General features: G+C 46.4%; 1 protein-coding gene across 6 annotated transcripts; it reads left to right on the top strand.

The window, feature by feature from the left end:
* Positions 1-2,596: 2,596 nt before the first annotated feature.
* Positions 2,597-26,720, top strand: LOC127776563 (uncharacterized). Of its 6 annotated transcripts, none has more exons than XR_008018190.1 (3): positions 3,453-9,186; positions 9,380-23,203; positions 24,147-26,720. XR_008018190.1 is itself a non-coding variant. In XM_052302980.1 (2 exons), exon 1 carries the CDS (start codon positions 2,890-2,892, stop codon positions 3,436-3,438), a length of 549 nt encoding a protein of 182 aa, XP_052158940.1. In that variant the 5' UTR covers positions 2,597-2,889; the 3' UTR covers positions 3,439-23,203; positions 24,147-26,720. The 6 variants fall into 6 exon arrangements, 1 of the variants encoding a protein (XP_052158940.1); XR_008018189.1 differs by having other exon boundaries at positions 3,453-9,571; positions 9,681-23,203; XR_008018187.1 differs by having other exon boundaries at positions 3,453-9,586; positions 9,681-23,203.
* Positions 26,721-27,805: the final 1,085 nt, after the last annotated feature.

Raw genomic sequence — 27,805 nt, 5'->3', positions numbered from 1 at the left:
AGCGCGCGAGAAAAGAAGGGAAACTAAAACAACACGGTGCACCCCGGTGATTGAGCCCATGGGTCCGAGGGCGACGCCACTGGATCAGACCTCCCCGTGGCGGGATCCAGACACCTTGGGATGGATCTGGGCGAGCGGGGCGGTGGGGTGAAAGGGCGACATGGCTGGCGGTGGTGGGAGGCCGACGTGGTGTAGTGCGCAGTCGGCAAAGGCGAGAGGCCGATGTAGCATGGAGGTTGCAGCGGGAGCAAGCCATGCGCGACCACCCACGGGAACCAGTGCGGTGGTTCGCGTGACCGGTGGCACAACAGGGGAACTGCATGGCGCTGATGGTAGACAGATCTGCCACGACACGGGTGCGAGGCTGGACGGTGCTATGGCAAGACCAAAGGCGACAGGGGACAACAGGGCGAGGTGACGACGATGTGGACTGGCGGTCTGAGGTGGCGGTGATACGGGCAATCCGACCAAGGTGGCGGTGATATAGGCAGTCAGCCGAGGCAGCGACGACAGTGGTGCTTTAAGGTGAGCGTTGCAGGCCCCCGACGAGCTCCGATCTAGCTGACAGTCCTCTTGTGGTGACGGCACAAGATGCCCTTGTTGGGGCGGGCTAGTGTGGGGGATAGGGTATCCATTCTTCTCTCTCACCCTCTTCATATCCAACGCAACTATGTGTATGGACTTGGAGCGCGCCGAATGTTGAGCTCCTCCTTGATGGTCGGCTGGCACATTGGCTACACATCAAAGGTGTAGTTGGTGGTGGCCACTGTTTTTGGCAGATAACCTTGACACAAGAGGACAGAAAGATCACGGGTGAAAGCACAGCCCTTTGGGCTAGCAACGGCGACGACTGCAGGCATCACTTTTCCTATTTGGGAGTGTTGTTTGCTTGAAGTTCGTGTCATGTGATGGATTTATTTAGGTGAAAACCACGTCCTGTCATCTCAGAGCAGGTGGTGGGAGCACTCTGCCACATTCTTCCTGAATACGCCATTTAGAATATCCATTCCCTTTGGGATATCGTAGTTTGCTTTGATCTTCGGTGGTGGATTTTGGTCGTAGATGCGTGGTGTGACTGTGTGTTTTTTTCTTTCCTGGCCATAGCCTCTTAGGGCTGTAGACTTGTAGTCTTGTTACTGATACATCAATATGAAACATCGCACTATCCTATGCATGTTGTTTTTTTAAGAAAAAAGGAACACCGACCATTTTGATTACTTTTACTAAAGATGTTGAATATCTCTTTTCTATGCTAGACCTGATCACACAGTTCAACACGTTGTTTGTAGCGTGACTCTAACCTCACATGCAAGGCGTCTTGCATGTATTGCATGCTGGAGCGATGCGTGTGGTATCTTCAGCAAACCGTGAATTTGGGGGCAATACATTCACTTGAATATTATTGCACGTATTACTACATTGCTTCGATTTTTTTTTGTTTTATCCTATATAATGGATCGATTAAAGAAAAATGCTATACCCAAGACTATTATGTCCGACTCTTGTACGACCGTAATGCATGCAAGTGCATGCCATCGATCTAGGACCAACCCATGCTGTTGCCTCACGCCGTCATGCGCCGAGCTGTTCTACCGTTTAGTCGTATACCGGTTGAATAAATAAGTCGGACGTATGGCAAGGTTATTTATTGATTAAACCCAACATCTACATAAACCACATAAACCTTTTTCAAAATAGCGCACATGGACATGCACTACATGAATGCATTCTTTCTCCACACACGCCTGACATAGGGGGGTTTAGATCCCACTCCAAAATTTCACATGCTGTCACATCAAATATTTAACACATGCATGAAGTATTAAATATAGGCTAAAAAAAAACTAATTACACAGATTGCGACTAGTTTGAGAGGTGGATCTTTTAAGCCTAATTGCTCCATGATTTGATAATGTTGTGCTATAGTAAACATTTGCTAATGACGTATTAATTAAGCTTAATAAAATCATCTCACGGTTTACTGATGGATTCTGTAATTAGTTTTTTATTAGTACCCAAATAACCATACAACACTCTATATAATATATGGCAACATATCCTATGCACACAGGCCCTCACGTGTACACACGTGCACACCAACTAAAAAATGTCACCAAAAAATCTAGAAAAAATCATACACATATTTTCAATTGTATTACACCTAGGGTTAAAATCTTAACGTCAAATTCATTATATTTTAGCCGTAACAAAAAAAACAAAAAATCTGACAGTTTTAAGGTTGCAATTTTGTCAGAATTTTATCTTTTTTGTTATTCTCTATGTAGAATGAATTTGAAGATGCGACTTTGCACGTAGATGTAATACTATTGAAAGTATATGTATGAATTTTCCTAGAATTTTTTGTGATAATTTTTAGTTGGTGTACACGGTGTGTACATGTGAGGGCCTGTGTGCATAGGATACGCTCCCATAATATATATAATAATAGATGTGACGCGCCAACGCCGCTTATCCCCCCGTATTGTCCATCGAAGCATAGGCACACCGCACACGTGTACACTGGACGTGCACGGACAGTGTTTGGATGGGCCGAGTCGCCGAGACCGATCTTTTTTCCTTCCCCATTTATTTCCCTCCATCGATCTCCCCATCTCCATCCCCATTCCCCACCGCCGAACTCGGCCCGTTCTCTCAAAAAAAAAAAAGAAAAAAAACTCGGCTGGGTTCTTCTCAGTTCTCTCCTCTCCTCTCGTCTCGTCCTCCGCCTCTAGCGAGAACTGAGACGGTGAAGGGGTGGATACTGGAGACTGGAAAATCCATGAATCCATCCAGAGTCGGATTGGTTTCTCGCTCTTTCCCTCCCTCCTGATCTTATTCCAAACCATTCAGTTTTTGTTGCGATTTTGCTGCTTGGGTGGTGGTGGAGCAATGGAAGGGTTTCTGCATCGCCGGAAACCAACCACGACGATGACGACGAGGAGGAGGAGGAGGAAGATGCCGTTGCTTCCGGCGAGTCTCCCGAGCAGCGGCGGCCGCCTCGGATCTCCGCCATCCCCCCCGCCGAGCTGCGCCTCGCCGGCGTTGGCACGGAGGCCACCGCTTCGGCAGCCGCCGATGCCGCGGGCGCATGCGGCGGCGGGGGATGGGGGACCCCGTGCGTCGGCTTCCTGCTCGGGGGCTTGGCCCGGGCAACGAAATCTGACCGCCATTGATGGTTTTCCCCCACCATTTGGTCGCCATTTTACTGTACATTGCCTGCGCCGATCTCCATCCATCCCGCGAGCATCCTCGCTCGCTGGCCAGTATCTGTACTTTGTCTGGAATTTGCTTGCGTTAACCCTAGCTTCTCTTCTAGATCTGGAAACTGCCTTTTGTCACATTTTATTTCCCCCAAAATGTGGGGGTTCAAGTTCAGCTGAACCCCATGCTCAGCGAGTCGCGAGGCGATTGCAACATCGGCCATTTCATCTCCGCTAGCGGTGGCTGATGATGGCATTCGCTCCAAAAAACCGCGGCTCGTTTGAAGAGTTGCAAATAGTTTACACCCCTGGATCTAAACACACCCTGAATTCCCCGTGGCGATGAGGAATGAGGCCGGTTTAGCTCCGGGCGCCTCTCCTGATCGGTGGCGGCCGCCTCGGATTTCTGCTTTTCGGGGGCCAATCCCCAGCCGCCTCGCGCACGCTGTGCGGCATTGGTCTGGAGGCCACTGCTTTGGCAGCTGCCGATGTCGCGGTGCCTGCGGCGGTGGAGGATGGGGACCGTGCGTGGCGGTATCCGCGTTGGCTTCCTGCCCAGGGTTGGCCGAGCAACGCAAAATCTGAGCTGCAATTGTTGGATTTTTCACTAGCCCGTGCGTTGCAATGGAAAAAAAACAAATTGAGTTTCTAGCTTATTTAGTATAAGCACAGCAATACTTCTATGATGATTTTCCTTATTGAACAAGTAGGTGATTTCGAAATTCAAAAGAACCAACAGTGAAATGGAAAGGGCTCTTTGGAGGGTGGCGTGATAATATTGTGGGTAAACATTTTAAGTAGGATTGATTTAGTCGCCATTTTGTTGCACATTGCTACCCCTCTTTCTCCTCCCTCTCTTTCTCCGCGCGCTTGCGTGAGAGAGAAAGCTGGTACTACTTACTCTGCTTAGAGCAAGTTTAATAGTATAGCTAACTACTACTCCCTCCGTTTCACAATGTAAGTCATTTTAGTATTTCCCACATTCATATTGATGTTGATGAATCTAGACATATATATCTATCTAGATTCATTAACATCAATATGCATGTGGGAAATACTAAAATGACTTACATTGTGAAACGGAGGAAGTACTATCTTCAAGGGTGTGTGTTTTGAGCTCGAGCTGAGCTTTGACTGCCGTACTTCCAAGTTCCAACCGGTCTCTGCATCAGTTCCCCAACTGTATGGTGCTGCCTCTGCTGCTCCATTGCCTTGGATTCGTAGCAGCCAAGGCTGGGAACCTTCGGTGGAGTCTGATGCGGCTTCCGCGTCGGGATTTGGTGGGTAGATGCGCGATCTGATCTGATCTCTGAATATCTGATGGATGGATGGATGTGTGGTGGTGATGGATTTTATTTGCTAGTTGCTCCTGCTATTGCGCTTGCTGTTGTGGCCGACACAATCTCCTCTTGCTCGTCTCTGTATATAGTGTGCTCTGCTGCCTGTGTTCCTCTGGGGATTCTTAAACTTGGGTCAGAATTCCTGGCAGATGTGCAATATTACAATAATTTCCAGTTCACTTCGTATTGTGGTAATGAGCAGTGATGATCACAAAAGCATGCTTGCTGTTGGACATTCAAGGTGGCCATCTGATGCCAAAGTACCTGGACCAACTTCTCCAGAATGTTGGAAACATGGAATGGAATGTGCGAGTGTGGATGAGGGGCGATGATGATCAGCCTTTTCTGACAAGCATGCCTTTGAAAAATCAAGGCAGCTGAGGGTGTCAATTAGACCTGATCCTATCATCTCTTGTGACCTATTCACTCACTAATGTTAGGTGGTTCTTGCACCTAGGATGGTCATTCTGTTAATGATAACCAAGGAAGGTTCACTTACATTAGATGAGTAGATTGTGGAGCAAGATATATAGGGGTTGGGTCTGTATGATTGATCAAAGGCGAATCTGAGCCCACTTAGGCCTCTTTTGGAGTGGAGGATTTTTTTGGAGCATTTTCACGGGAATTGAACTATTTTCTGTGAATATCCTGTGTTTCAAAGGAGGATATTTTTGGAGCATTTTCATGGGAATCGAACTATAGTGGGGATGAAAACGGTCGGGAAAGTTGTGTCATCTGTTGTCGTTGTCAACAATTCGATGGGAAAACTCATCTATTTATCTTGTCTGAATTTTTATGTTCTGATCTAATATTGTTGTGCTTGAAGCTTGAGCGATAGCCAAGCAGCCATTGCAGGCCTGCAGCGCGGTTCTGGCTTCAGTGGCTTCGGTGATTTGTACTGTACTTTCACTACCTACTTTTTTTCTTCAGCATCTCGTTTTCTCTTGTAAATTCTACAGTGTGCCTGCCCCTAGTGCGATTCTCAAATAGTTACGGTTGAAAATTTGTTCAAACCCCATAGTTTCGAATTTGAGAAAAGCTTTTGTTTTAGATCTGATCAAATTTCATTGTTTTTTATTAACAAGTGCACTATTTTGCAGTTGTGCAAACTCATGTTTCTTACGTGCCCTGAAAATTTTAAGCTTATTTTTTTCGTGGGCAATCCGGCTGAAATTTTTGTTGAAACCGTACTGTTTTAAATTTGTTAAAACCTTTTGCTTCAGATTTAATCAAATTTCATTGTTTTTAATTAATACATGTGAATTTGCAGTGTTACCCAATCTTATGTTTTTTTTCTCTAATAATTTAAAGACGCAGTCTACCTCCGTTTCCTACTGCGTGTCTGCGGGCAGATCCCGCTTTACTCCAGATCCCGTTGCAACGCATGGGACAGTACTTGTCTCGGGAAAGGAAAAAGTACACCGAAGGTCCCTCAACTTGTCATCGAGTTACAAAATCATCCTTGAACCGCAAAACCAGATACAACGCATCCCCCCGATCCATCCATCGGTGCTACCCCTGCCTCCGCGCGGCGACGCTGCGGCCGGCTTGGGATGTTCCCCCTGGAGCCGCCGCCGCAGCGGATCCGGCGGTGGTGCAGGTTGGGGATCCGTTGGTTGTGGGGGCGCGGTGCGGCCTCCCGTTGTCGGAGTGGCGGGTGGCCTCGCTGCCACGGCGAGATCTGAGCCACCACCGCGGCAATGGAGGATTCGTACGTGTTTGTTTCAGTTGCAGTTTTGATTTGGTTTGGTATGCTTGCCATCACCATCACCAGATTTCGATTTGTTTCAGTTGCATTTTCTCCTCCTTCCAGTTTCTCCTCTCCTCTCCTCGCAGTGTACGCTTGCGTGTGTGTACAGTTCCACGCTCTACACACGCTGAGCTAGAAGAGAAGAGCACTGGGGAAAAAAAACTATGGGTTAATTGGATCAATTGCAAATTATAACTACTTGCCACTGTTTGATAGATCCGTAATCTCATGTTTCTCTCTCACAACACCCTCTCTGAACAAAGTGGCAACTCACTTGTGTTCCAAGGGATCTTATTCGGGGCCGCCTCCTCCGCCATGCCCGTATGGCTGCTTGGATGCTCATCCATGGCTGTGCAGGCGGTGGTGGGGGCAGGGAACCGAAGATTAGAGCAAGTTTAATAGTACAGCCAACTAATGTCTATAAGCCACATCTGTCTCAACCTTGTTGGAAACGTGGCGAGAAAATTGCACATCTACCATCAGAAAAGAGTGGATTCGTTGGAAACCTGGGAATGCAGAATGCCATCCTCCTCCGCCGCCGCCACCACCAACACCACCCCTTCTCCTCCTTCCATTCTCTCCTCTCCTTACTGTGTTCGCTCGCGGGCGTGCGTGTACAGTTCGACGCACTACTGCAAACTGAGCTATAAGGGCAAGCAGAAAATAAGGGGAAATTTAACTATTTGCTATTGGATCCATGCCATTGTAACTATCTGCCACTCTTTGACAGAACTGCAATATGTCTATCTCGCAACACCCCCTTTGACAAAGTGGCAACTCACTCACATGTGTTCAAGGGATCTTTGGGGCCACCTGTGGCACGCTCGTGGCTGCCAGGATGCTCATCCATGGCCCGTTCGGCGGTGTTGGGGGCCGGGAACCGTAGGTTGGTGGTGTCTGATGTGGCGTCGATGCCGTGGTGACGGGTAGGGTTTGGTCGTCAGAATTCTGAGGCCTGAGCTCCTTTTAGTGATGAATGGCTGGTTTGGACTTTCGATCTCGAATTTGCGAAGCTCGCTGTTTCCACTGGCTTGAGCTCTCCTTGGCATTCAGCTGCTGTTGCTGTGATGATCTGATATATACTGTTGTTGCTGCTGCTGCTGCTGGTTGCTACCCTCGTGTGGTGGAGACACCTCCTGCTCACAGGTCGGGGAGGGGGGGGGGATGGGGTGTCTGCGTGCCTAGGCTTGATGTTGGGAGTGCCATGGTATGTTGCCGGAAATCGCGGCAAGAACATTTGACAGCCATTGGGAGCTCCCTCGCTGCCTGAGGTCCATGGCGCCCCTGGTCCCTGATCTCCATCCCGTGAGCAGTGGTGCCATAGTACTGCTGCATACTCGCTGGTGAGCATCCATACGTGCATCCTCTGTCATCCCTCTGTACCCACACCTCTCTCTCTTTGCCTTAACCTTTAACTTCTCTAGATCTGTGCATGCGTGATCACAGTTCGCTATACGCAAACTCCAAACCCTAAACCAAATCTGCCCTTCTGTAACATATTCACCTGCTAATGTTAGGTGGTTCTTGCACCTAGGATGGTCATTCTGATAAATGATAACCAGGCAGATCCATTTACATCAGTTGAGGGACATAAAATAGACTTATTCCGTGTCAGTTTCCTGCCTGGGGCTGGTCGGGCAATGTGAAATCTGAGCCGCTGTTATGGATTTTTCACTCTTTAGTCACCATTTTGCTCTATACACTGCCATCCCCCCTCACTCTCGCTGCGCGCTTGCGCGCGAGAGAGAGCTTGCGAGCTGATCTCGTTGGCAATGTACGTACATTCTGCTTATATTTTGGAATGGAGGGAGCATATATGTATGGTTTTCTCATCCGTGTGTCTCTAGAATGTTGGAAACATGGAAAGGAATGTGGATGAAGGGCAATGATGATCAACCTTTTCTGACAATCCTGCCATTGAACAATCAAGGCAGCTGTGGGTGTCAATTGGACCTGATCCTATCATCTCTGGCAACCTATCCACTCACTAATGTTAGGTGGTTCTTGCACCTAGGATGGTCATTCTGTTAATGATAACCAGGGCAAATCCACTTACATTATGATGGATAGATGGTGGAGCAAGATATGTGGCTGTTGGATCTTTACGGTTGAGTAAAGGCGAATCTGAGCCCAATTAGGCCTCCTATATAATGGAGGATTTTTGTAGGATTTTCACGGGTATTGAACTAATTCCTGGGAAAATACTGTGTTCCAAAGGAACCCTTGTTACTAGGATGTGTCACATCCGGTCAAAGTACCTTATTTTTTGGGACGGATGGAGTACCTTTTCTATGTGAATAGTGTGTCTATGCCAGCATTTTCTTCTTCACTTCCCTGTTACAATGGACTTGGTCTTGTTCCAATGGAATGCAATGATGATGGTGATGATGTTAAACCTTTTCTGAGGCAGTTGTGGTTTTAAAGAACCAACTCTCACCTCTCTTGGAGTCAGTTCAACCATTCACTAGTGTTAGAGCAAGTTTAATAGTATAGCCAACTACTAGCTCCAAATAGTATATAGTCAATTTAATAGCCAATTTATACAACAGTTACCTATAAACTTATACTCCTACACAAGTAATACATGGTCCCACCTGTCATACATATATTACACCTTGTAGTCTGTGCTGCAGCTGGCTACAAATCTGTTGCCCGCTGCTCTTATCTCTCCTCATTTATCTTCTCGATATGCGTTTATAGTTGGCTTATAGTCTGCTATTGTACCTGCTCTTAGTGGTTCTGTGCCTAGGATGGTCACTCCGATGACTGATGAGTGACAACCAGTGCAGCTCCACTTATATTAGTATGAGTAGATTGTGGAGCACGAGGTTTGAGGAGGAAAGGTGAAACTGAGCCCGTTCAATGCCATTACACTATTCATATTGCTACTGTGCTGGTAAATTTAACATAGCACTTCTCTGTTATTTTTTGAAGCTAATTGCCAACTTACAAGTGGTCAGTTTGCTGTGTTGGAAAATTAGCTACATGCTTATTTAAAGCTGAAGTAATGAGTATTGAGTACTTAATGCTGCCTATCACTCACTTCCATGGTGAATTGTTTGAATGAGAACTCTTAATCATTTGCCCAGATGATCAGTGAGCCACTCATCTGTGGACACGGGGGACATTGGATGGTGACTCTCATGAGCCCTGTGCAATTGCCACGTGCACGCTCCCGCCGTAAAGGACTACAGGTACATGGCCAGCGGTGATCTCCACCCCATGAGCAGCTGTTCTGGTATCCCGCTGCTTCCTTCCGTTGAATCCTCGCTCGCTCGCAGGTGAGCACCCATACAGTACGTGTTCACATGCACTTTTTCATCCCTCGTCCATGATTATTTTTGGGGAATAAACTGTGTTATTAGTACTGAGGAGAAAAACAACTTCCAGATCTAGAAGAGAAGGTTCACGCCATCCAAACCCAAAATCATAAACTAAATTAGCGCTTCTGCGCTGAAATACTCTTCTCCAAGAGTATTTGTTTTGAGCTCCAGCTGAGTTTTGACAGCCCTACTTCCAACCGGTCTCTCTGTCAGTTCTCACCTCCAGGATGCCGCCTCTGCTGCTCCATTGCCTTGGATTCATAGCAGCAAAGGCTGGGAATCCACGGTGGAGTCTGGTGTGGCTTCCGTGTCAGGATTTAGCGGGTAGTTGCGAGATCTGATCTGATCTGATCTTAAAATCTGATGGATGGATTGGTATGGTGCTGATGGTTTTGATTTGCTAGTTGCTACTCCTGCTGTCACCACTGTAATCTCCTCTTGCTCATCTCTGCATATGGTGTGTTCTGCTGCCTGTGTTCCTTGTGGGATTCTGAAACCTCCAGAATGTTGGAAACATGGAATGGAATGTGGGAATGTGGATGAGGGGCAATGATGTTCAACCATCCACTAATGTTAGTGATTCTGTGCCTAGGATGGTCACTCTGATGACTGACGAGTGATAACCAGTGCAGCTACACTTACATTAGTATGAGTAGATTGTGCAGCAAGAGATGTGAAAATCGGGTTTTGTACGATGGAGGAAAGGTGAAACCGAGCTCACTCTGCCATGGTGATTTTTTGAATGGGAGCTCTGAATCATTTGTTCCCTTCTAGTTCTGATTGTATCTGTTGACCTGTGTGAAATTGAATTGTTTTGGATTTCTTGCTTTATTTCCTTTTAGCATTTACTGAAGGTTGGCTTCACATCTTTGTGTAATAGTGTTACAATTGCCCTACCTCACATGTTTGATTTGTTTGCGTGCTATGGAAATCAGCATTTGGTCATGGATAAAGGGACCATATAATGCCTTGTTTGAACTTAGTTCATGTATTTTTGGTCTATGCTGTGATAACCTGGGTGAACAAATGACAACAGTTCCTTTTGTTGACACTAATGCAGTGCTTCAAATTGATTTCTCAGCAAAACACTTTACCTTTTGTTTTGTTGCATTTCGTTTCTATGTTACCTGTTGAATGGCTGTGATGAATTTGGCTGCCCCTTTGTCGGTGTTGTGAGATCTATTAACACCTCCTGAGTTGGTTCCTTGCTAAATTGATCAGCTGGTCGCCAAACTAGGAGGGCTTGCTTTGCGGCAGGTTACCAGTTTGCGGCTATTTGCTGGCGGTGGCGGTGGTGGTGGCGGACTGAGGTTTTTATTACTTCTATGATCTAATTCTATCATGAACATGCCAATCCCATTAGATGGTTCATGCACATAGATATATAGAGAGAGAGAGATTGAGACAGATTCTATTGCATTGTTCTGCTACAGTGGCATGATCCAACTTTGGTGATTCATAATGGGGGTGAAATCTGAGCCATTCCGTAAAGATTTTCTAATTTAAATTTCTAGTGTATATTGATTTCCTCGTTGTTTGTTTGTTGCACTTGCTTGTCTGAAAGTTGTACTATTTGCCTGCTGGTACTTTTGGGAAATGCTCCAGAAGGCATATTTATTTTCTGTTCTTTCAGACAACCCTCTTTTTTGTTTTGTTATTTTTTTTTGTCACTGATTGATGGCCTGAAAAATTGTGTCATCTGTTGTCGTTGTCAACAATTCGATGGGAAAACTCATCTGTTTATCTTGTCTGAATTTTTATGTTCTGATCTAATTTTGCTGGGCTTGAAGCTTGAGTGACTTCGATGATTTATATTGCACTTTCACTACTTTTTTATTCAGCGACTCGTTTCTCTTGTAAATTCTACAGTGTGCCTGCCGCTCGTGTGATTCTCAAATAATTACGGTTGGAAATATTTTCAAACAGCAAGTTTCGAATTTGCTGAAATCTTTTGTTTCAGATCTGCTCAAATTTCATTGTTTTCAATTAACATGTGTACTACTCGCTCCGTCACTTAATATAAGGTATTTTGATATTTTTGCTTGCACTGTTTGACAATTCGTCTAATTCAAAAAGTTTTGGAATTTTATTTGTGACTTACTTTATTATCTAAAGCACAACTTTTTGTTTTTTTAGATTTGCACAATTTTTTTAAATAAGACGTGTGCATAAACAGGACAACAAAATATCAAAATCCCTTGTATTAAGGGACGGAGGGAGTAATATTTTGCAGTTGTGCGCAAACTCATGTTTTTTTTCTTGCCCTTAAAATTTTAAGCTTTTCTTGTGGGCAATCCGGCTGAAAATTTGTTGAAACCGTACAGTTTCGAATTTGTTAAAACCTTTTGCTCCAGATTTAATCAAATTCCATTGTTTTCAACCAATACATGCGAATTTGCAGTGTTACTCAATCTTATGTATTTTTTTCGCTACTAATTTAAAGTTGCAGTGTTCCTCCTCCCTCTCCTACTGCGTGTCTGCGTGCAGATCCCGCATTACTCCAGATTCCGTTGCAACGCATGGGCACATTACGGGCCGTTGCAACGCATGGGCACATTACGGCCTGTTTGGCACAGCTCCAGCTCCAACTCCACCCCAGCTCAGCCAAACAGTTTCAGCTTCACTAAAACTGAGAGTGGAGTTGGTTGGAGCTCTCTCACAAAAAAAAGGTAGCTCATAACTCTACTTTAGATTGTACCAAATAGGCCCGTAGTCTTGGGAGAATGCAAAGCTAATGCTTTGAGTTTTGATCCAACGCGGTCATGATTTGGCTTTGAGCCCACAAGCGGCCCAACAGGCTGGACCACCGGCCCAGATGATAAGTTGAGGGACCTTCGCTGTACTTTTTTCCTCGGGAAAATGCATAGCTTGTTTTGATCCAACGCATTCATGAGCTCGTTTTGAGGCCACAAGCGGCCCAACAGGCCGAACCACCAGCCCAGATGGGCCACCGCCTGGGATTCCTCTCCCACGTGCCCTCTCCGCTCGCCACGTGCACCGCTCCCATCGTGTACAGGTATCTTCCCTTCCCTTCCCGAGTTTTCCCGTACAAAAACTTCTCTCTGCCGGCGACCCCGGTGTAAGGCTGTGTTTAGTTCACGCTAAAATTTCTCTCCGTCTCGTCTCCTACTCCCTCTTCCCTTCTCCCCCAACCTCACTCTTCTCCTCTACAATCCCTAGGCCGCCGCTGCCGGTGGACGGCGGCGGAGAGCTGACTAGCCGAGCCGAGCAGATCAGCAGAGAGCGACGCCGCTCGCCGCGCCTGCGGTGGCCTATGCATCATCATGCATGGCATGGCATGGATCGATGGATCGAACCTGGGACCTTCTGTTTGTGGGGAAGGTGGCGATGAGGACGGATGCGGCGGCGGCGGTATCGGCACCCCCCGATCCACCGGTGCTACCCCCTTCCTCCATGCGGCGACGCTGCGGCTTGGGATGCTCCCCCCCCCTTGGTGGTGGAGCAGCCGCCGCGGCGAGCTCGGTGGTGGGGGGTTTTGGGATCCGTTGGGTCGTGGGGTGGGGTGCGGTGCGGCGACCGCGCCGAGCCCACGCTGAGATCTGAGCCACCACCGCGGCGATGGATGGATGATTCGTAAGTTTGTTTCAGTTGCGCTTTTGATTTGGTGTGCTCGCCATCACCATATTTCTGATTTGTTTCAGTCTCTCCTCTCCTCTGCTCTCCTCTCCTGAACCCATTTTTGACAATGGCACCATGCCAAGATTTCTCCACACAAGAACAGGCAAGGGGGGATTTTAACTATTTGCCACTATTTGGCAGATCTCTCTCTCTCTCTCTCTCTCTCTCATTGTCAAATCTCTCTCTCTCACACACACACAAAACATCCTCTCTGAACAAAGTGGCAACTCACTTGTGTTCAAGGGATCTTCTTCGGGGCCGCCTCCACCCACGCTCGCGCGTGGCTGCTTGGATGCTCATCCATGGCTATGCGGGTGGTGCTGGGGGCAGGGAACCGTAGATTAGAGCAAGTATAATAGTACAGCAGGCTATCAGCCAAATCTGGCGAGAAAATTGCATATCTACTCGCTAGAATGGCATCACTTTTAACTGGCATTCGATGTAATGCCATTCGCCGCCGCCGCCGCCTTCTTCTCCTCCTTCCAATCTCTCCTCTGATCTTCTCCTCACTGTGTACGCTTGCGTGTATCAGTTTGACGCTCTACAAACTGAGCTATAAGGGCAAGCAGAAATTATGGGGAAATTTAACTATTTGCCATTGGATCCATGCCATTGTAACTGGAGTATTTGCTACTCTTCGACACTTCGGGGCCGCCTCCACCATGCGGCTGGTTGCCTGGATGCTCATCCATGGCCGTGCGGCGGCGTTGGGGGCCGGGAACCATAGGTTGGTATTGTCTGGTGTGGCATCAGTGCCATGGTGACGGTAGGGTTTGGTCGTCGGACCTTGAGGCCTGAGCTCATGTCAGTGATGAATGGCTATTTTGGACTTTCTGTCTCGATTTTGCGAAGTTCGCTGGTACTGCTGGCTTGAGCTTAGTGGCAAATCTGTTATCAGTGGCAAATAGTTAATTATTCCGGGAACTAAACACGGCCTTAATCGCAAATTTCTCTCTTCGGAGACTCGTCTCGTCTCCTCTTCCCTCTTCTCTTCTCCCCCAACCTCACTCTTCTCCTCTATAATCCCTAGGCCGCCGCGGCCGGTGGGCGGCGGAGGCGGCGGCGGCGGCGGAGAGCTGACTAGCCGAGCCTAGCAGGGCAGAGCGACGCCGCTCGCCGCACCTGCGGTGGCCTATGCATCATCATGCATGACATGACATGGATCGATCGATCGAACCTGGGACCTTGTGTTGTGGGGAAGGTGGCGATGAGGACGGATGCGGCACCAGCGCCGCTGCCCCCGCCCCCCGATCCACCGGTGCTACCCCTGCCTCCGCACAGCGACGCTGCGGCAGGCACCGCGGCGAGCTCGGTGGGTGGGGGGTTTGGGATCCGTTGGGTCGTTGGGGTCGGAGTGCCGCGGCGGGGCGGCCACGGGGAGATCTGAGCCATTCTGAGCCACCACCGCGGGCGATGAATGGATGATTCGTACGTTTGTTTCAGTTGCGCTTTTGATTTGGTTTTTGGTTTGGTGTGCTCGCCTTCACCATTACCATGGAAAATCACGAGATGAATCTTGTTGAGCCTAATTGCACAGTTTGCACACAAGATTTCTGATTTGTTTCAGTCTCTCCTCTCCTCTGCTCCCCTCCTTTTGAACCCATTTTTGACAATGGCACAATGTCAAGATTTCCCCACAAGAACAAGGGGGAAATTTAACTGTGGGTTAATTGGATCCAATGCCATTATAACTACAGATCCGTAATCTCATCTCTCTCTCTCTCTCTCTCTCACACACACACCCTCTCTGAACAAAGTGGCAACTCACTTGTGTTAAAGGGATTTTCTTCGGTGCCGCCTCCACCCACGCTCACGCGTGGCTGCTTGGATGCTCGTCAATGGCTGTGCGGCCGTGGTGGGGGCCGGGAATCGTAGATTAGAGCAAGTATAATAGTACAGACTATAAGCCACATCTATCTCGGGATCTTTGTTGGAAATGTGGCGAGAAAGTTGCATATCTACCATTGCAAAAGAGTGGATTCGCTGGAATGGCATCACTTTAACTGGCATTCGATGTAATGCCATTCGCCGTCGTCGCCGCCGCCGCCTTCTCTTCCTTCCAATCTCTCCTATGATCCTCTCCTCACTGCGTGTATCAGTTTGACGCTCTACAAACTGAGCTATAAGGGCAAGCAGAAATCATGGGGAAATTTATCTATTTGCCACTATTTTGACACTTCGGAGCCGCCTCCACCATGCGTGCGGTTGCCTGGATGCTCATCCATGGCCGTTCCTCAGTGATGGGGGCCGGGAACCGTAGGTTGGTATTGTCTGATGTGGCATCTGTGCCATGGCATGAGCTCCTGTCAGTGATGAATGGCTATTTTTGACTTTCGGTCTCGATTTTGCAAAGTTCGCTGCTAACGCTAGCTTGAGCTCTCGTTTGCGGTTCAAGGACGATTTTGTAGCTCGATGACAAGTTGAGGGACCTTCGGTGTACTTTTTCCTATCGGACTCGTCTGTCTCGTCTCCTCTTCCTTCTCCCCCACCACTACTCCCAATCTCACTCTTCTCTAATCGCTAGGCCGCCGCGGCGGGTGGGCGGCAGAGAGTTGACTAACCGCGAGCCGAGCGACGCTGCTCGCCGCACCCGCGGTGGCCTATGCATCATCATGCATGGCATGGATCGATCGATCGAACCCTTAGACCTTGTGGGAATGGTGGTGATGAGGACTGATGCGGCGGCGGCGGCGGCATCGGCCCCCCGATCCACCGGTGCTACCCCTGCCTCCGCGCGGCGACGCTGTGGCTTGGGATGCTCCCCCCTAGTGGAGGAGCAGCCGCCGCGGCAAGCTTGGCGGGGTGGGGGTTTTGGGATCCGTTGGCTCGTGGGGTGGGGTGCGGTGCGGTGCGGCTACCGCGCCGAGCCCATGCTGAGATCTGAGCCACCACCGCGGCGATGGATGGATGATTCGTACGTTTGTTTCAGTTGAGCTTTTGATTTGGTTTTTGGTTTGGTGTGCTCGCCTTCACCATTACCATCACCAGATTTCTGATTTGCTTCAGTCTGGGCCGCCTCCACACACGCTCGCGCGTGGCTGCTTGGATGCTCATCCATGGCTGTGCGGCCGTGGTGGGGGGCTGGGAACCGTAGATCAGAGCAGGTTTAATAGTACAGCAGACTAATGGCTATCAGCCAAATCTGGTGAGAAAATTGCACATCTACCATCGCAAGAGTTGATTCGCTGGAATGGCATCACTTTAACTGGCATTCGATGTAGTGCCATTCACTGTCGTCGCCGCCGCCGCCTTCTTCTCCTCCTTCCAATCTCTCCTCTGATACTCTCCTCACTGTGTACGCTTGCGTGCGTGCGTGTATCAGTTGGACGCTCTACAAACTGAGCTATAAGGGCAAGCAGAAATCATGGGGAAATTTAACTATTTGCCATTGGATCCATGCCATTGTAACTATTTGCCACTATTTTGACACTCCGGGGCCGCCTCCACCACGCGTGCGCCGTGCGGTTGCCTGGATTCTCATCCACGGTCGTGTGGCGGCGTTGGGGGCTGGGAACCGTAGGTTGGTATTGTCTGGTGTGGCATCGGTGCCATGGTAACAGGTAGGGTTTGGTCGTCGGACCTTCAGGCCTGAGCTCCTGTCAGTGATGAATGGCTATTTTGGACTTGCAGTCTCGATTTTGTGAAGTTTTGCTGTTACCGCTGGCTTGAGCTCTCCTCGTCATTCAGCTACTGCTGCTGTAATGATCTTATATATATATATATATATATAGACACACACACACATGTATATACTTTGTTGTTGTTGCTGCTGCTGCTACCGTTGTGTGGTGGAGGCACCTCCTCATGGGGGGGGGGGGGGTGTCTGCCTGGGCTTGACGCTGGGAGTGCCATGGTATGTTTCCGGAAATCGCTGCGAGAACATCTGTCAACCATTGGGGGCTCCCACGCTGCCTGAGCTCCATGGCACCCCTGTCCCCCCATCTCCATCCCGCGAGCTGCTGTGCCATTGTCCTGCTGCTTCCGCCGCATACTCTCTGGTGAGCATCCGTAGTGCATCCTCTTTCTGATCCCTCTCTACCCACGCCTTTCTCTCTGTCTTAAAGCTTAGCTTCTCTTCTAGATCTGGAAGTTTGGAAGCTTTTCTCTGGGCCTTAACCTTAGTACGAGTAACAGACAGTTTGTTCCCCCTAAAAGTTGGGTGTTCGGAATGGCGGCGATGAGGAAGGAGGCTGTTTGCTCCGGTGCTTCTCGTGAGCGGTGGTGGCTGACTCTGATCTCCGCTTTCTCAGAGCCATTCCTTGATGCTTTGCATGTGGTGCTCCATATTGGCATGGAGGCCACCGCTTTGGCAGCCGCTGATGTTGAGGTGCCTGTGGCGGAAGGGGTGGGGACTGTTGAGGCTGTATCCGCGTTGGCTTTCTGCCTCCGGGTTAGTTGGGCAACGTGAAATCTGAGCTGCCATTGATGGATTTTGCACAATTTGGTCATGAATGTGTACATTGCCATCCCTTCTCTCCCCTCCCCCCTCCGTCTCCGTGCAACCTCACGTGAGAAAGCTCACGAGTCTGATCTTGTGGGCATGTATGTATGCATATATATATGTATGGTTACAGTTCAGTACATGCAAACTCCAAACCGTAAACCAAATTGGCCATTCTGTAACCTATTCACCTGCTAATGTTAGGTGGTTCTTGTGCCTAGGATGGTCATTCCGATAAATGATAACCAGGGCAGATCCATTTACATTAGTTGAGGGACCTAAAGTGAACTTATTCCTTGTCAGTTTCCTTCCCAATTGATGGATTTTAAACTATTTGGTCGCCATTTTACTCTACACTGCCATTCCTCCTCTTCCTCACTCTCCTCGCCGCAGAGAGAGCTTGCGAGCTGATCTCGTTGGCAGTACGTACGCAGTATTTTGGAACGGTGGGAGTATATATGTATGGTTTTATCATCTGTGTCTAGAATTTTGGAAACATGAAATGGTTAGTGGAAGAAGGGCAATGATGATCAACCTTTTCTGACAATCCTGCCATTGAACAATCAAGGCAGCTGTGGGTGTCAATTGGACCTGGTCCTATCATCTCTGGCAACCTATCCACTCACTAATGTTAGGTGGTTCTTGCACCTAGGATGGTCATTGTGTTAATGATAGCCAGGGCAAATCCACTTACATTACGATGCGTAGATTGTGGTGCAAGATATGTGGCGGTTGGGTCTGTATGACTGAGTAAAGGCGAATCTGAGCCTACTTGGGCCTCCTATAGAGTGGAGGATTTACATGGTTGTTGAACTAATTCCTGGGAAAATCCTGTGTTCCAAAGGAGCCCTGGTCACTTTCTCTCTGTGAACTGTGTTTCTATGCCAGCATTTTCTTCTTCACTTCCCTGTTACAATGGACCCGGACTTGTTCCGACGGAATGCAATGATGATGATGATGTTAAACCTTTTCCAAGGCAGCTCACAGAGAAGTGAAGACTAACAGTTTCTTTGGTTGCTTGCAATGTTTGTTCCAAACTAATTTTGAGAAAAACACTACTTTTTTTTATTGCTCGGCTGTGATGAATTTTTGGCCCTTTGGTGTCAGGAGATCTATTAACACCTCCTGAGTTGGTTCTTTGTTCAATTGATCGGCTAGCCTCCAACTAGGAGGCTTGCTTTGCAGGAAGTTACCATATTGCGTGCTAGCGGTGGCAGTGGAGGTGGTTTTCTCATGAACAATCTCATTCTGTGATCATGCAGAGGGAGGTGAACTCAATACATTTGGACTACTAGTGCTGTGCCCGTGCTTTGCAACGGGATTGAGAGGAAAACGGACGAATGGTTTTATGGGGTTCAGTCATATATGTGGCGGTTTTTTTGGTGGGTTGATTTTTCAGGCAGCGGTGTGAGATCTGAGCTGCTGCATGATAGTTTTTTCCTGTTTCAGAATCAGTTGCAATTTTTTATTTGGTTTGGTATGCTTGCCATCCATTCTTGCTGGATGTGTGGGAAAGTTCCTCAAGCATGTGGAGTTTACACGTTGGCTATAGTTCCTTTACTTTTCACATATATGTGCAAACTAGTTCAGCATTCCGTTCTGCTTTTACCTGGTAAATTCACCATGCCCAGTGACATGGTTCTCAATTTTGTGATGTTCAATAATTTCATGGAACAATGCAATTTGTGATGTTATGGACCAAAGCAGTTGCATCGTATTCTATTTGATGTAAATACTCTGTTATGCATTTGCTGTGATGAGTACTAGCCTTGTTTTCAAGTCTATATTTTGTTTCTATGTCGTCTATTCATGAGTTTTCTCAGGTAAAGGAATGTTAACTGTTTGTTCAGTTAGCTTGTTTTTTCATACTTCCACAACACAACATACTTTTGTGCAACCATATTTTATTGTTTGTTGTTCTTTTCTTTAGTTTCTGATGATTTGCCTGCTCCTTGGAGATCGTTTGGTGTCTTCTTGGTTACTAGGTAATATGTTCAGTTAGCTGTCACACTAGGAGGCCTTGCTCCCCTGCAAGTTACCAGTTGCAGCTATTTGTTGTTTGTACATGCTATAATGAATGATTCTACTCATTTGTTGATTTAGAGAGGACGGAGGGAGTAAATACATGTTGCCAGAACGAAGGCATTTGCAACTGTTTGGGAATTGATGGTTTGGTTAATCTTAGCCATTCAAGTACATTTCCTTTGTTTTTAACCATGTACTTTTACTTTATTCAGGGGAAATTCAGCATGATCTGCTGTATCTATCCTTTTTGTAGCCTCTATAAACATGTGCTTGCTTCTTTTTTTTCTGTTTCTAGCCTATTCCGTTGTTTTTTCGTCCAACTCCCAGCTTTCACCTGGAGTGGATATATTCATCAATTCTCTTAGCACTTTTTTGTATTACTTTTTCCTACTTGCCCTTCTGCTGGAAATGATGAATTTGACTCATTAAGAGGCACACTCAGCAGGATGAACATCAATCGAACTGATTTATCATTTTGAAGCTGCTGTGCACAACACACTATCAATTATTGAAGGATGCCAATGAAGAACTTAGTATCATTTTAATAGGGAAGAAACATTTGATGATAGGATAGAGTTGAAGACGACTTGACGTGGGTGGTGGGGGTGTACACCCATACCTCCCAGTCTCCCTCTCCGAAAATCGGATAGTTTGATTTTGCAGGCAGCCATTTGAACGCGGAAAGTTGCATGGGATGACAATGGTATGGTTACTGTTAATTGCTCCATCCGTTTTCAAATAATTGTTGCCATTGGCTTGACACCTTCAAACTTTCACAAATAATAATTTTGAAAATATTTAGTTATGTTATCTAAGAATAGCACTTTATTAATTGTATGTTCACAAGGCTTTGTATATGTATTAATAAGACCCATCTACGATTAGAGTTTGGATGGAGAAAGTCAATTGTGACAATTATTTGAAAACGGAGGGAGTATTAAAAGTTTTCAAATCTTTTTGCATCGCCTATATTTATCTGTAGGATAGGAAGTTGGTTGATGTAGTGTAGTGTCAAGAGACAGAATATGAAGCTGAAATGGGATAACCACAACACATCAGTTATCCGATATACCTCTTATGATCTCAAATGTTAGGAATTATGTTACCTATTTGTGATCTTAGCTAACACTGGGCCTTTCCATTTTCAGAATTTACCTTTCCATGCATACAGACAGAAGATTGGGTGCAAGAAAAGTGAAATACCCCATAGCATGTTTGGTTGATTGAATAGTAGACAAATGGTTGGATCTTAGATGCTACTGGAAATGCACATCAGAACTCCATTGCGGTGATTGTTGAGTTGAGTGCTTTAGTTCTGTAGCAGCACTTGCTATTGTGTGAGTTGGCAAGGTTATTTCATGGGTTCTTCAATTTTGGCTTATTTGAATGGCCAGAGGCAAAATCTGAGTACTCCATTCATTTATTTAATTGAATCTTACTGCCCATTTCACTTATTTCTGTCAGTAACCAGTTACTACCTACTACTATCGTAACAGTAGCTCTCAAGATTTTGCCCTTTTATTTTTGTATATTTTGATTAGGAAAAAAATTGTGCACATATGCCATTCATTTATTTGAGCTCATTTCAGGAACTTGCTATTTGAAGCATGTTTTTGTTGGTTCTTCAAGTTTCTGTTTGTGTACCTCTGCATGTTTATTTTTTGCTTTTCTCTAGAGCAGACATTTCTGGTGTGCTGAATTGCTTTTCTTCTCACGTATATTTGCAAATTTGTTCATTATCCTGTTCTTATGCCTAATAAATGACACCATGGCGGTGACCAGGTACTCAATTTTGTTCACAAGGTAGATGCTACCTTAGCTTATATTTAGTTATGTTATGGAACACTAAAGTGTGTGTGATGCTATGGTCCAAAGCAGTGGCATCTTCCTTCGGTTTGATTAATTACTATGTTATGCAGTTGCTCTGTGAGTGATAGCCTGGTTTTCAAGTTTGTATGTTTCGTTGTATGTAGTCTATTCATAACTTTTGTCTCAAGGAATGTTAATTGTTTGTTTGGTAGTTGTAGTGTGATCATTATTTTCATTGTTTCATACTTTCAGAACATACTTCTGTGCATCCAAATTTCGTTGTTTGTTATTTTTTATTTCTTGAATAGCTGTGATGATTTGCGTGCCCTTTGGAGATCGCTTGGTATCTTCTCGGTTCCTTGGTGATGTGTTCAGCTAGCTGTCATACTAGGAGGCCTTGCTCGGTTGCTCCCCAGCAAGTTACCGGTTGAGCTGTTTCTTGTCAGTACATGCTATGATGAATGATTTGTTCATGTGCAGAGTGACGGATGGAGTACTATTACATGTTGCCGGAACCATAGGCATTTGTAACTGTTGGGAATTGACAGCCGGGTTAATCTGAGCCATTCAAGTACACTTCCTCTTTATCATCCCTCTTTCTACCCGCACATTTTCTCGAATTTGCGTTAACCCTATCTTCTTTTCTAGATCTACTAATAACAGAGTTTATTCCCCGAAAAACTTGGGGTCAACTGAATCCCATGCTCAGCGAGCCGCGAGGTGAAGTGCTACATCGGCCATTCTCTCCCTCTAGCAGTGGCTGATGATCACATTCGCTCAAAACCACGGCTTCTTTGAAGAGTTGCAAATAGTTAAATTCCCCACGGTGATGAGGAATGAGGCCGTTTGGCTAGGGTGCCTCTCCTGAGCAGCGGCGGCCACCTCAGATTTCAGCTTCTCGGGGCCATTACCCGCCACCTAGCGTGCGCTGAGCAGCATTGGTGTGGAGGCCATCGACTTTGGCAGCCACAAATGCCGGTAGTGCCTGTGGCAGTGGGTGTTGGGGACTCTGCAATTATATCCGCATTGGCTTCCTGCCTGGGATTACCGAGCAATGCGAAATCTGACCTGCCGTTGTTGGATTTTTCACTATTTAGTTGCCATTTTGTTGCACATTGCCATTCCTCTTCTCCCTCTCTCTGACTGCATGAGTACGTATGTACTCTGCTTAGAGCAAGTTTAATAGTACTAGCTAAATGCTCGTGCATTACAACAGAATTCTAAAAGAGAACTTCATTTTTCTAAAACCATTCCCCATTGTCGACTCACGAGACTATAGATGCATCAATAAAATTTTATTGGTTAGCTCGCATGACAAAATGATTCCTAATCATGATCCTAAGTTAAAGTTGCTATTAAATTTTCTAATGGATTTTTTGCGATTTCGATAGCCTGGTTTTCTTGAATGGCTGTGATGATTTGGCTGCCCCCTCGAGATCATCTGGTATCTTCTTGGTTCCTTGGTAATATGTTCAGCTAGCTGTCATACTAGGAGGCCTTGCTCCCCAGCAAGTTACCAGTTGCAGCTATTTCTTGTCTGTACATGATGTAACGAATGATTCTACTCATTTGTTCATGTACGGAGTGACGGAGGGAGTACTATCAACATGTTGCCCAGAACCATAGGCATTTGTAACTGTTGGGAATTGACAGTTGGGCTAATCTGAGCCATTCAGGTATATTTCCTTTGTTTTCAACCATGTTTTACCTCCTTACTTTCTTATGGCTGTGCTTGTAATGATCTGAGTCTGGTATTCTGGTATTGTTTCTGTTTGGTGAGAAATTAATATTACTATACAAACAATTTTTTTTAGATTCGTTGATCTCATTTTGACTTCCATTTAGGCCACTCAGTTGTCATTTGCATGTCGCCCTGTTCATATACAGTGGCATATGTGAGATGTTGGAACTCTTTCAAGTTTTGCTTTTGCTGAGGCATTTAACTTTTTGCCACTTTTAAGATGTGGCAATTAAGAATTTGCTACTCACAATCTATGACAGACATTGTGGATCCAGTAGCAAATCCTTAATTGCCACTTGTAAATAGTTAAATATCTCTTCATTTCTATGTAGTTTATTCATTCCTTTTTTTCTTAAGGAAAGGAATGTTGACTATTTATTAACTTAGCTGTAGTGTGATCATTATTATTGTCCTTTCATACTTTAAGGATATACTCCTGTTCATCCATATTTTGATGTTTGTTACTTCTTTAGTTCTTGAATGGCTGTGATGATTTGGCTACCCCTTGAAGATTTGACATCTTCTCGTTCTTGGCCATGTACATCAGTGTTGGATGTAGAGGCCATGTTTTAATCCATTATCTAAAATAAATATCTTGTTGGTTCATTAGCAGTATGTTCAGTTAGCTGTCATACTAGGAGGCCTTAAATCGTTAAAGAAACTCAAAATATATTCCACTAGAATGACTTAAATCGTTCACTGCCACTCGAGATATCATTCGTTCACTGCCATTTGAGAGATATGGACTCTACATTTTAGGGAAAATTAGTTCGATGACACCAAAAAAAATCGATTTTAGAAATATGTACATTTAAATACCACTAAAAGATATAATCATGTAAATTATATCATTGTCTATTTCTCTTAACATTTTTCAGGTTTCTGCAATACTCGAGGGCAAAAGAAAGTTCATGGTGTGGAGGCACAGAATAGCCAGGAATCCTAATTTATACGCGTGCCAGGGTTATGTCACGTGTGGTTTTTGATCACGTGATGTTAAGCTCGGGACAGGGTGGGGTAGAGGGGAAGGGCTGGCTATTGGAGAGGGAAAGTGGGGACTGAGCTTAGATTGGCTTTGGAGGTGATGGACTTGCGGATAAGGGTGGGGCGAGGTGGAGGTGGCGGTGCTATCGAAGGCATAGGGTCGGCAGTGGACGATGGGCCGGCAACGATGGGCCGACATTGGCGGTGGTGGCAAAGGGAGGCAAAGGAGAGAGGGAGAAGGCAAAGCCAATACATTGATGCTTTTTGGCGGTGGCGAGGCTAGGTGGTGGCGGTGGAAGCAGAAGAGGGAGGTATTGGAGTTGAGAGCTAGATCTGGCGTCGTCAAAAGAGGGCGAAGGGAATCCGCTGGAGGAATGATGTTATTGGAGGTAGTAAGGTGCTTAGTTTATTGCTGCACCATTTCTTTCATTGGAGTTTGCTGGAGGAAGGCTGGAGGAAGGAGAAGGGGCTTTGTTGGAGGGCTCTTGTCGTCACTTGTTTGTGTTGTTTGGTGGTGAGAGATAGAGGGAGAAAGAGTAAAGGTGGAGAGCGGGAGGGAAAGAGACTGCCCTACCTACCACTTTCTTGCTCACATGGTAGGAAACGTGTAAAACATCTAAAGTGGTATATTTTTAAATATTGTAATATTTCGATCGAGTGTTTTTGGGAATAAGGTCATATACAAAGGTAGAGTCAGATATGAGCTCTACGTTATCTAGAGACTAGCATCCTACAACAGTTAGAGACAATATGGTCTCTAATCATTAATGTATCAAAATACTTTTTTTTACTCTTCTTTTCTTTCTTTCATCACCATGCAACAAAATTTGCTCTAATAAATGTTAAGAGTCGATTCTGAGCCGTTGTCATGCATAACAACTATACTCCTTTATCTTTTTTCTATGTCATACTCTTTTATCTTTCTTCTATGTCATCGAATTTACTTGCATGACAATAGAGAGAAACCACTAATAAAGACCGTTGTATATGTCCTAAGTATTGGAATCTTTTGATGGTTTATTTTTGGAAATCGACATCTATTGATGTCACACAACCAATTTTCCTTAAATTTCAACCAAAATGCATCAACTTGAATCCACCCGTGGTTCTATGCCATCGAGTCGGGCTCAATCTGCTGCCTCCACTGTAATCGGCGCTAATCCTGTCCGTTGCCCTCCTGACGCGACGCGTGGACAGGGCTGACGTCACCGCATCGTTTTCCTCCCGAAACCCCACACAAAACCCTCCACCGCGGACTCCGCCGCTCACTCATCATTAGTTTAAGTGTGAGGCCACCGCGAGCGCCGGCGCCGGCGACGGCGAGTACTCGACCTCGCCGCTCCGTCCGTCCTGCTCGCGGCGGCCGATGACCGCACCACCCGATCGAGACCGCGGCCATCTCGGGAACACCGGCGGCGATGAGGAGGCCCCGGCCCTTGGCGCGGACGCGTCTCCCCGAGCGGCGGCCGCGCGCGTCGGAACCCTCCGCCTTCGCGGGGCCATCCCTCCCCCCGTCCGCGCTGCCACGGGGCGCATCGGCGGTGGGGGATCGGGGACCGTGGGGGCGGTGGGGAGGCGATGCCGCGGCTTCCGGTAAGGGGAGGGCGGGTCGGTCAAGGTGAGATCTGAGCCGCCTCGCCATGGATTTTCTTTCGATTTCGTTTTTAGCCACGTTTTCGAGATTCGGTCATCACCACCACAATCTCTCTTCCTCGTCCTTCTCCCTCACGGCCTCTATGGCGCACCGTGTGCTGTGTGCTTGTGTGTTTATACCCTAACCGACCCAATGTCAAGTGCAGTTGCTTGCTGACGACGAGAAATTGGAGATTATGCCATTGTTAAAAGGGGTTTCGCAGGAATTCCTTCCCACAGCTTGCCGACGATCAATCCGCCGAGAGGCCGCAGCGTCCGGATTCCCATCTCTAAGGTGAGCCGCCGCCGTGCAGTGAAGGCAATTGGAACCTAGGGTGGTGTCCGGATCGGCTGTGGACTCTTGGGGGTTTTGGTCGTCGTCGTGAGCTTGAGCCGACTTGGCTCGTTAGAGCAGGTACAATTGGAGGAGAGAGAGAGAGAGAGAAGAAGAAGAAGAAGAAGAAAATCAGGCTGTAGATCTGGCTATACTATTATACTTGCTCTTAGTGTTGGTGATCGCATCAGCATATGCTGTATTTGTGGCAGGGTACTACGTATGGTCCGTAATGAACACAGAGGGCGATGACGATCGACCTTGGCTGAAATAAGCATGCCTTCAAGCAATTGAGGCTGCTGTGGGTATTAAATTGGACCCTCCCTCTACCCCCTTTGAGCCTTTCTAGTCATGTGCTAATGCCAGTGGCTTTGTCCTTGGATGGTCATTCGTTTCGAATGATAACCAGGGTAGCTCCACTACCGCTAGAACTGGGAGATAAGGGATGGTGGGGGTTGGGTTATTTGATTGATCAAAGGCGAAGCTGAGCCCAATGAAGGTGCTCGATGCAGTTGTGTTCCTCAAGCATTTGTATTCTTCGCATTGGCTACAGTTCCTTTTTCTTTTCATGCACTAGTGCTATGCCCGTGCTTTGCAACGGGATTTGGAGTAATACGGACGAATGGTTTTATGGGGTTCAGTTCTATCTATCCGGAGAAACGCCCAGGGGTCTTCCGGCTAACTCCACAAGGTGGTGGGCTAGACGACCTGGGTTCGAAGCCTCACCCCTTATAATTATTTGATATTAGGTCCTTCCTAATATTTCCGTTTTCTTCTATCTGGTTTTCTTGGTGATTGATTTTCACATGGAAAGGGTCATTCCATTCTGCATATACCTACTAAATGTCAGCAAATGCAACGTTGATATCTGAAGCAGTGGCATAGTATTTCACTTTATTACCACCTCGTTTTGCGTGAAACACTTAATCTTTATCTTCGGCCCTGTTTAGTTCCAAAGTTTTTTTTCCAAACTTCCAACTTACCATCACATCAAACCTTTTATACACACACAACTTTTCAGTCACATCGTTCCAATTTCAACCAAACTTTCAAACTTCAGTGTGAATTAAACACAGCCTTCATCTTCAAGAGATACAAACACCACCTTAAATGTCAGAAAATGCCATGTTGTTATTTTTAATTTCTTGAATGGCTGTGATGATTTTGCTGCCCGTTGGAGATCATTCGGCATCTTCTTGGTTCCTTGGTAATATGTTCAAGGCAAATTTTGCTACAGGACATGCCTATGTTCAATTAGCTGTGATACTAGGAGGCCTTGCTCCCCAGCAAGTTACCAGTTGCAGCTATTTCTTCTCAGTACATGCTATAACGAATGATTCTACTCATCATTTTGTTCATGTACAAAGTGGACGGAGGGAGTACTTACATGTTGCCGGAACCACGGGCATTCAGAACTGTTGGAATTGCCATTTAGGTTAATCTGAGCCATTCAAATATATTTCTTTTCTTTTCAATCATTATTTTACCCAAAAGCAGTCTTTAGTTTTCCTGGTTGTACTTGTATGGATCCGAGTTGTCTGGATTCATAAATCTCATTTTGCCTTTCATGTATGCCACTGAATTCGC

Source organism: Oryza glaberrima, chromosome 6, assembly GCF_000147395.1.
Source record: "Oryza glaberrima chromosome 6, OglaRS2, whole genome shotgun sequence".
NCBI classification, from domain to species: domain Eukaryota; kingdom Viridiplantae; phylum Streptophyta; class Magnoliopsida; order Poales; family Poaceae; genus Oryza; species Oryza glaberrima.
This window is presented reverse-complemented; position numbering and strand designations above follow the sequence as displayed.

What these genes read in the sequence shown, in the direction of transcription:
- LOC127776563 (XM_052302980.1), top strand. Translation starts at nt 2,890, where the DNA reads ATGGAAGGGTTTCTGCATCGCCGGAAACCAACCACGACGATGACGACG.